The sequence below is a fragment of the Phalaenopsis equestris genome, unplaced genomic scaffold (assembly GCF_001263595.1).
Source record: "Phalaenopsis equestris unplaced genomic scaffold, ASM126359v1 Scaffold235604, whole genome shotgun sequence".
Taxonomy (NCBI): Eukaryota; Viridiplantae; Streptophyta; class Magnoliopsida; order Asparagales; family Orchidaceae; genus Phalaenopsis; species Phalaenopsis equestris.
Window position 1 is genome coordinate 4,735 of NW_018253466.1, and position 10,422 is coordinate 15,156.

General features: G+C 35.5%; 2 protein-coding genes across 2 annotated transcripts in view; one reads left to right on the forward strand and one right to left on the reverse strand.

Annotated features, from left to right (window-relative positions):
- Positions 1-307: 307 nt before the first annotated feature.
- LOC110039154 (dnaJ protein homolog) lies at positions 308-1,956 on the forward strand (the record flags this gene model as incomplete). The annotated part of the gene is given in 5 exon segments (XM_020744117.1): positions 308-467; positions 555-696; positions 778-1,054; positions 1,135-1,333; positions 1,407-1,956. Coding segments are annotated over 5 exon segments (1,101 nt in total), but the record flags the coding sequence as incomplete, so codon positions are not given.
- A 7,579-nt stretch (positions 1,957-9,535) lies between these two features.
- The window catches only part of LOC110039157 (syntaxin-121-like), a 1,783-nt gene continuing 896 nt past the window's right edge, over positions 9,536-10,422 (reverse strand). Inside the window, exons 2-3 of the mRNA XM_020744120.1 lie at positions 10,246-10,401; positions 9,536-10,104 (exon numbers count right to left, since the gene is read on the reverse strand). Of these exons, the coding sequence (XP_020599779.1) occupies positions 9,690-10,104; positions 10,246-10,401 (571 nt within the window). The 3' untranslated portion in view covers positions 9,536-9,689. The remainder of the gene's footprint in view (positions 10,105-10,245; positions 10,402-10,422) is intronic.

Sequence of the window (10,422 nt, forward strand, 5' to 3'; positions counted from 1 at the left end):
TAATTGTGATTCTTGAAAGTATAATCAAGTCTTGAGGATAATCATTCGATGTACCTCTGTGAACGTGTCTTTCTTTTTAAACTGACAGCTGCTCAGTTGGAAATTAACTTTGGTTAATTAATCTTTTGTGAAATGAGGTTTGATTTTGCATGGCTTAATTCCTTGCTATTTGCAACTGCAACTTGGAATTGTATTGAGGTAGTCCAAGTTTTCTATTTATTCAATCTATTCTTGTTTTTGAGAAACAGTACAACTGAGCTGGTTCCTTTCACCCGTATCTCAATTGATTTATTCTTGTCCTTTGCAGTTTAAAGAGTTGGCCCAAGCTTATGAGGTCTTGAGTGATCCTGAGAAGAGGGAGATTTATGATCAGTACGGTGAAGATGCTCTCAAGGAAGGAATGGGCGGTGCAGCCCATGATCCTTTTGATATTTTCCAATCTTTCTTTGGTGGAAACCCTTTTGGAGGTAAATTTAAATGATTTATTTTGCCATTTTTACCCTTTCTTTTTTGTCTCCCCACACTCATTCTAAGGAATTTGTTATGGAGAGTAGCCGGTGGGGGCAGCCGTGGACGCAGGCAGAGGAGAGGGGAGGACGTTGTTCAACCACTGAAAGTCTCCCTGGAAGAACTGTACAATGGTACTTCCAAAAAGCTCTCTCTTTCACGAAACGTACTGTGCTCGAAATGCAAAGGGTGAGTACTGAGTATTGATAAATTCTTCACTCCGAATGGTTTGCGGCATAAAACTAACATCAAACAAACATACTTCTGCAGAAAGGGATCTAAATCCGGCGCATCGATGAAATGTCCGGGCTGTCAGGGCTCGGGCATGAAGGTTTCGATTCGCCATCTTGGTCCATCCATGATCCAACAAATGCAGCACCCATGCAACGAGTGCAAAGGCACCGGTGAGACCATCAGCGACAAAGACCGCTGCCCTCAATGCAGGGGTGAGAAGGTTGTGCATGATAAGAGGGTTCTCGAAGTCGTCGTTGAGAAGGGCATGCAAAATAAGCAAAAGATCACCTTTCCCGGAGAGGCCGACGAAGCTGTACGTGTTCTGCCTTCCCCACCAAACCCTCATCCACTCCTTATTGCAGTTTTTTCATTATTCCTTCTGTTGATGTGTAGCCCGACTACATCACCGGAGACATTGTATTCATCCTGCAACAAAAGGACCACCCCAAGTTCAAAAGAAAGGGCGATGATCTCTTCTTCGAGCACACTCTGCCGCTAACCGAAGCCCTATGCGGCTTCCAGTTCGCACTAACACATCTTGACGGCAGACAGCTGCTCATTAAATCAAACCCCGGCGAAGTTGTCAAGCCAGGTAAGATTCGAATGCATTCGGTTTACATGTATGTATATGGCTCTACATGTATCATCGTTGCCGGTTTCTGCAGATCAATTCAAAGCGATCAACGATGAGGGCATGCCGATGTATCAGAGGCCTTTCATGAGAGGCAAATTGTTCATTCACTTCACTGTAGAATTCCCGGATTCGTTGAGTGCAGAGCAGTGCAAGGCCGTTGAGTCTGTGCTGCCGTTGAGGATGCAGTCGCAGCTGACGGACATGGAGCTTGACGAGTGCGAGGAGACAACACTGCACGATGTAAACATGGAGGAGGAGATGATGAGGAAGCAAGCTCAACAGGCGCAGGAAGCCTATGAGGAAGATGAGGAAATGCATGGGGGCGCTCAGAGAGTGCAGTGCGCTCAGCAGTAAAGGGAGCCTCGAAACATTTTAGATTATTATATATATTAACCGAGTTTTACCATATATATATATCAACTCGAGTTTTTTAGTTCGGTTTTAGGCGTGTAGCGGCAGTTCTACTTGCTTCGCATTTGTGTTTTTGTCGGATCATGTGTTGTGTCAGGGGGGATAATGTCCCACTCTAGTTGGGCTTTAATTGGTCATTTATTTCGGGTAAATCTGCATATTTCTTAATATATTTGGGTTTTGAAATTAAAGTTTCTATGAAAATAATATAGTTCCGATAATATAGTTGGTTATCTGCGCCCTCAAATAGGAAGAAATATTACCTTAGGAGTACTGATGCATCAGTATTCCAATGAGGAGGTACCACATATGCAATAGTCCCACTATAACGCCACATGGCACATCTCCATTAGAGTTTTGATGCATCAGTACTCCAGAGGTAATATTTTTTCCTCAAATAGAGACGATGTTTTGGAGTTATTAGTTTGTTGCAGAGGTATTGAAACATCAAGTGCCAACTGCTTGTTGATGATATCAGAAAGTTGTTTGTGAGTGGGCAATATAATGAAATTACAATTAGTATCGATGTGCTTGGTATAAGCATGAATCATCATGTTATGCGCAAGAGCAGTGGTCATCATATTGGCACAATAGAGGGGAGTGGAGAAAGATGATAAAATCTATCCTGGATTCGTTCAAGCCTATGAGGATTTGGAAGTAGCAGGGTTTTGAGAAGGTTTATGACCATTCGTTCAAGCTCAGCATAAGATTCAATGCATATGTGGAGCGATCTTCACTTGAATAAATAAATAGTTAGAATGGTTCAAGTGAAGAGAGCGCAATGAAAGTCCTGGTTTGAATGCCAAGAAAGTAAGATAACTGTCTCAGGCCACACGAATTGACTTGATGATGAAGATTTTATAAAATGTGGGATGGTATCAAATGTCATTCGTGACAAGGTGATTGTTATCGGTATACGCTGAAGGCTAAAATCCCCAATAAAGGTGGAATGAGAGTGTAGCGAACTGTTGCCTTGTTTGATTGTTTGAGCCTACATAAAATTTTGTGAAGATGACATGCATAGGAAGGTCTCATGAGATCAATAATTCTTAAAGGTTGATGTATGTATACGGTTTCGTAAAGTTTATCACGTGAAAAATCATTAAAGACATCGAATTATTTGATGGAGATGTAAATATTTGGCATCTTCGCGACCGGACAAAATGTTTCGTGATAGTCAATGTCTTTCTAGTACTTGTATCCTTATGCAACCATGCTAACTTTGTGACAAGTGATGCTACCCTTGAAAATTAATTTTGTGTGTAACATCCATTTGCAGCTGAAAATTGTTTGGTTTGCAAGCTCTATTATAAGGCTCAGGGTGCCAATTAATAGAAAGAGGAAATATTGAATCAAGATTCCGTACGCAGTTATGTGTCCGGACTCCAATTATATTTCTCCACCTGTAAAGTGAAAAAGGTGTATTCTAGTGCGACTTGATCAAAACCAACTTGAAAATTAGGAAAAATACAGTGCATTGTTTAAAATTTGGCACAGTGTTTCATTTGGTTTTGCTTGTGGCCAAAAGGTTTTCTTGTCATTTTCCGGTTAGGGTTTAGACTATAATCCCATGTTATGTGTGAACAACACGTCAAGTGAGAAATATTGAAGATAGAATCTGTAAATAATGACGATAAGTTTGAAATGAAGGTCAGTTTCGTTTTGTTACAAATATTGACATTAATTTATGTTTGTTTGATTTTCTTTGTACTCTAAATCAATGGTATTATTTTAATTTCCTAGTATTTTTTTATGATTTTGTAGTGTTATTTTATAGTTATTCTAGTGGTGATATTTTTTTGATAGTATTTAGTGTTATTGTTGATTTTTTTTGTATTGTGGTGATTTTGAGTTGGTATTGTCATATTATTTTGATAGAATTATGGTGTCATTGTCCTGTTATTCCGGTCGTATTGTAGTTGTTTGTTGTGTTATTCGAGTGGTTTTATGGTTATATTGAGGTGGGATTGAGATTTTATTTTGTTAATCTTGTGGTGGTTTTATGTTGTTATTATGTTGTTATTGTGATGGTATTGTGATGATTGTGGTGGTATTGTATTATTATTCGGTGGTATTGAAGTAGTTTATGGTATTATTGGAGTAGTATTGTGGTTGTATCGAGGTGTGCTTGAGATTATATTCTACTGATGACATATTAAGAGGGAAAACATCCCAGTCGAAGCAAAAATTGAATAAAAAAAATAGTTAATAAAGAATACAATATAAAATTAAAGGATCCAACGAAGATGCACTCAAGTGTATATCTAATTTTAAATTAAAAGTTTATTGAGAGAAAAATAAAAGAGCCAAAAATATATAATCTTGTATTCAGAATAAGTTTTATTATATGTATCTTTAAGTTCCTCCAACTTAAACTCTTTTGTAATATAAGAAAGGAGAAAGAACATTCATCAAACCAAGAACCGGTTGCCTCCCCAAGCAATGATGAATTGTTTCATGCAGTTATATAATAGAAATTGAACATCATCAAAATTTTTCTATTATTATACTTTCTTGGACATTTACTTATGATTACTGTAATATAGTAGGAATTGTATATACCCTGTAGTGCACCGCAATGCACACAAATATATACCAGCCTGATGTTGATTCCATTGAAGAGCGTATAACATAGCATTGACAAAACATGGGTCATCGTACTTGTTGTTTTGCAATATTTAATAAGTTCTTCTTGTCAACTATGTAATATTTTTAGATAATTTTATGTTAAGTTGTAGTGGAAGTTGAGAGATGCATAAATATTAGTATAATATTAAACATCACACGTATCAGTTGTAGAACTAATAGCTACAAGCAAAATAAAATCAATTTAAAGTCATCACAGTATCAATCAATCAATTTAAAAACAGGTACAGAGCAGGCAGCACCCACAAACAAAGTTCGTACACGAATTCAGCTCTCAATTTTGGCATTTCTTCCAATCAGTCCATTTTATCATTTCAGTTAAATTTCTCGATGCCTACTAATGGTTTGATACTTGCATACAAACATGTCACACTTACATTGTTCGTTCGTGCATGGGTGTTTTTAGCCTTCATACAAACAACCAGAAAATATGGATTTAAATCTAAAATTTCTTAAATAGCAAAGCATTTAACAAATGCACTCCTAGAATTGTGAGAAATAAAAAATTAGGGGATGAACAAGCAAACTTGAAGGTGGAAACACTCCTTGAATTACGAGAAATTGATGCAAATCATCTTGAAATTTAGGGGAGTAGACAACCAATGTATATCTTAAATTGAGTTAGCAAAGGCTATATCATGTTCACCAAGTAGATGAAACCACTTTTATAAGAATGTCTAATTTGAGAATCATTAGGGTTAGAATAGTTAATGATAATTATTAACAAAATAGTCTATTATATAGAATAAATTTAAGTATTAAAGTTGTAATTTTAGTGGTTGTGATATTAAGAATTGTCAATAAATACTATTAGAAGGTAGAATGATGTCTAAGTGTGATAGTACAAGTATTTTTTATCCATTCTACACAATAATGAGGATAATAATGAGTAAATTCTATACAATAAAGAGTACTTATTTTCTAAAACTAGGACTAGGTGGTTAAAATAGAAAAGTAACTTAAAGAATATTATCTATTAAGAGGATATTGTAAATACTTGAAGCTGACTTTTATAACGATGCAATTAATTCGATAAAGTTGCATGGATTTGAGTGTTGGCTAATTACAAGAATTAGTGATAGGTAAGTCGAGCTTGTCACAAATGAGATTGCTAATATGTTTATGAGACAAAACTAGAAAGAGTCAAATAAGTTAACAAAAAGCTTGAAGGAAAGGTTAGAGTTAGGGTTAATAATATTATATATAAAACTCAAAACTCATTTGAACTTTCATCGACTCAAAAATCAATTTTCTTGGATTTCAAGGTGACTTGCTTGAAATTAATTTGATTCAACTTAAAATTTACTTGTGATATTGCATGTGTATTTATAATCTTGATTAGTAATAAAAAGTATTTTTAAAAACTAATATACTTAGCCTTTTTTATTATAATTTTATTTTCACGCTTACTCCTCAACGCACACACACCGCATATACTAGGCCTTGAACCGAGAGCCTCTTTGTTGAAAGTAAGCTCTCAACTATTAGACTAATGTGGCTTGCAATTAACAGACTTTGCTTGAATCAATCTAAAACTGACTTGAAATCAATAACTTCCCACTCAAACCCAAATTTATCCATGGGAAGAAATTGAAATCTTTGATTTTGTGTTTTAGATGCTTGCAACAATAACAACAACAAGCCTTTATCTCACTAAGTGGGGTCAACTACATGAATCATTTTCTCTATCATGTCCTCTTGAGTGTCATTTTTTCATTTAATTCTAATAAATTAAGATCATTTTTAATACAATATACCCAAGTATTTTTATATCTATCTCTACATTTCTTAACCCAAGTCAACTCTAAAACATCTCCTCCCCTAATCGGATCATCAGATGACCAACATTTAATATGACTAAACCATCTAAGACAACTCTCTCTAATATTATCTGCTACTGCATTTATGTTTTAGATGCTCGATTGAATTTATTAATTGATATCACCGCTAAGTTGCGGTATTTTTTTTTTTTTTTTTGGAATAAGATAATTAAAATTAGGTATACAAAATGCATAATTTGGATGATTGGATAAAATTTAAAAGAGTCAAAGGATTAGAAAGGAGTAAGATTTGATCAAAGATAACATAAATAAATAGAAGTTACTCTAATGATTTAATGCTTTAGTCAACATAAATGAGTAGAAAATAAATATTATTAAAATTAAATCCAATTGGGATAATACCAATGTTGATGCTGATGATGATGATGATGATGTGCATTACATAATGTTTATGAAATAAAATAAGTAGAGAGTTTTACACACGTACCATACGACTCTTATGTATTTACATATCTAACACCTAAAATTTTACCTTTACATTTATAACACTTTGGTTTTATAATGAAAATGTGTAAGAGAAGCCTAAGAAAACTTAGTTAATAGGGACCTACTGCCCAACTACCAACGTCTTGCTTCATTTTCCTAACAGTATAAACAAGACTAATTCTAAAGTCATTGTTCAACGGCTGCCACCGGCTGCCAACTCTTCCAAAAACAATGCACGCCACAATGTTTCAGAATATATTTCCAAAAAAATAATTGTTCAGATTAAGAATTGAATAGTGTATTGACTAGACCGCGTAGGTCTCTTGTTCGGCTGTCCCATCGAGCAGACGAGTTGACAGATATAAGTAGCTGAGTACGAGCTGCCAAGTATCAGTCATTTAGTATTATAGAGAGGTGTTTACTTGGTCAGTAGAACAAATGTTAGGAGGTAAGACATTGATGTCGACTATCATAAGTTGAACGTTGATCCCAAAGGCTCGACTGAAAAATCACGAGATACAATTAATTGTCATTACTCTCCCATAACTTAGTTATATCAAGGAGGAGCAATGTTCAGGCTGGATCGTGCATGGGTGGTGATGATGAATTCGAGTGGTGAATGGTGAATGTGCATCGACTTCATGAACTTAAATTTGGCATGCGCCCGTTAAGGTGAATTGATGCACTCATTGACTTTGCAGTCCATTGTTCAGTCATGAGTTTTTGGATGCTTTTCCTAGCTACCATTAAATTAAAGAGGTGTCCATTTGATACCAAGAATATCATATTCATTACTAAAGATGGAGTTTACTGCTACAGAGTAATACCCTTTGTGCTAAAGAAAATTGGTAACACTTACAAGCACATGATAGGTAAAATTTTCAATAGACAAAAGAAATAAAAAATCTTAATGTTCGTGTCATTGATGTCTTGGTTAAAAGAAAATCACAATAATAATATATAGAAAACCTTAAAGACACTTTCAAAATTTTAATAAAATATAATTTGATGTGAGACTAGGAAATTTTTTAGGCTTATCTTCTTCTTCAAAAGGTATCAATGCTAACCCCAAAGAAAATAAAATAACTTCTACACATGTCATCACCTTGTACGTAAAAAAACTATAGAAATTAAGTAGATGAATTATGGGTTTAAGTCTCTTCATTTTCATATATGATGATAAGTATGTTGCTTTCTTCAAGGATATGAGAAAGAGCATAATGCCTTACTTGAATAGATAAATGTGAAGAAGCTTCCTTTACTGGAAGAACTTTTTGTTATCCCCATCATTATTGTAGAGTCCAAAGTTCATCAACAACCTACTGCTATATCTCATAGTTGGAGCAGAAGCAATCAATTTAGTACATGTTTTAGAGAACTATGGAAAGCTTTTTTTGGTGTATTGTGTCAGCAATATCTTAAGGGATGTTGAACTCAGGCACTGTATTATGAATATTTAAGCATAGAAACTTTGCTCGTATTTCCAGAAACATGCTATACAAGACATAATGGACCATCCCATGAATTCAATACTTGATAAATGGCAGCATTAAGGTTGTCTACTAAACTAGGATGTCAATATCAATAAATTCGAAATCTTTTACACACCATAAATGATAATCAAGGCCTGGGTAGTAGCAAATTTTCTCGCTAATTTTTCTGAATCTAAAGATTAAGAGCAACAATAACTCCATAAGAGTCATTGTAGACACTCTAGGTCTGTGGAGAATCTACTTGTAGAGGCTCTAGACTCAAAGGTCTAGTCAGTTTCTCCTTTTATCACTATAAAAGTTGAGTCATCCCTAATCATCATGTCCAGTATGAAGCCCTGATCGTGAGACTAAGATTCTCCTTCTCCTGAAAAATAAGGGCAAAGCATTTACTAGTGTGCACTGACTTACAATTGATAGTCAACTAAGTAAACAGTTAATATAAGTCCAGAGAAAAGATTATGGCGAACTACCTCACAAAGGTCAAGGCAGAGATATAGAAGTTTTAATCTCGAGATTAAATATGCCTCATGCCACATAAATCCACTTGTTGATCTCTTGTCTAAATGGAACTTTTCTAACAAATAACTTCCCTTGAATCCAAACTACTCCATGCTAGATTATTTCAAAGGCTAACTGGGCCAACAAGGATGTAATCTGATAAGAATTATAAGAAATATAGGTTTAGATATGATATTGTCAGAGATAACTATATGAATTATAGTGTCAATGCTAGATGAAGATAAGAATTTCTAAATCAGAGATCTTTCGGGATCAGTGTTTTTAGTATCCATTTTATATCATATGAGAAAACCCTTTATAAGGAGAATTTATATATAAAAAGATTGATCCCTAAAGAATGGACAACATGCAATTTTTATCTTCTAAGAGAAATAGTGAATCCCCTCTCATCTTGCTCACTCTCCTTCATTCACAACTTTTTTTCTTGAGGCGTGAGTCCACAAACAAATCAAGATCGAACATGTAAAATTTATCCCTTATATAAAAAAAAAATATTAATTTTAATAGTATATATATACTTTTTGAATTAAAAATTAAATTATTCCTAAAACATCTATATACATATTGGTAAGTCAATGATAAATGAGAGTAATATTTGAATTGATTGTAATTCTCTCATTTAATATTTGAAAAAAAAATTATTATAATGCCTTTACAATCACTCAATTTATTTTAATATAAATATAAAATATAACTAAAAATATAATTTTTTATATAAATACTAAATTTTAATATTTTTCTCATATTACTTTTAAAAAAATAAGACATTCATTGATTTTTCCCATCCCTAAATAAAAATGTTGGTTCATCCTTGTCAAAAATCATAATCCAAACAAGACATCTTATTTATATATAACACATACACAAACGGTGATGCATACAAAACACTCTTTTCTCCCCCTCAAATAAATCAAACCAAAAACAAATCCCTAATTATAAACTTCATACCAAAACCCTAAAAATTTCCTCCCCCCTCCCTCATTTCTTCAGCACAATCGGAAGCACAATAATGAGCACAATTATAATCAAAATTAGGAGCGCAATGCAAGTCCACTTCCTCGTACTTAGCTGATGCCTTCTAGCCTGATGAAGCTGTTTGACTCCATGGTCAACGAAAGAGCTTGCTCTCCCAACCTGACTCTCTATATCATCAAGCTGATGGCCCTGCGTCTCCACCATCACCGCCATGTCCAGAAACACCTGGTGCAGCTCCATCAAGCTCCTCTCAATCTCCTCCACCGCTCCTCTCCTCTCCCTCATCTCCGCCACCGCCGCCTCCACCGCCCCTCTGCCTTCGATCGCAGCCCGCAATATCCCTTCCCCTCGTCCTTCTGCCGCCGCCATTGCGTCGATTGTCTCTTCATCCGCTTTCTCCCCTGTTACTGCGTAGTATCTGTTAAGATGCGTGAGAGTTCTGAGTTTATCAAAGCTATATTTGAACAGAAGCGCATCAATTTCAATTTTTGCAGATTAAAGTTGCTGTCTTGCAATGGATTTAAGTTAGGAGACGCAGGAGAGTTTTATTTTATCATACCTTCGCGCCACCACCTCACGGTGATCCGCCGCCACGCGCCGCCGGAGATCCCCAAACGCGTCCATCTGATCTTTCAGCTTCTTCTTCAGCCCGGCGACCACGGAGGTCCGGGTCCGGTCGGACGATGAACCCGGCCCGCAGCCGGGAACCGACCGGCTCCCCGCGGCCCATGGCCCC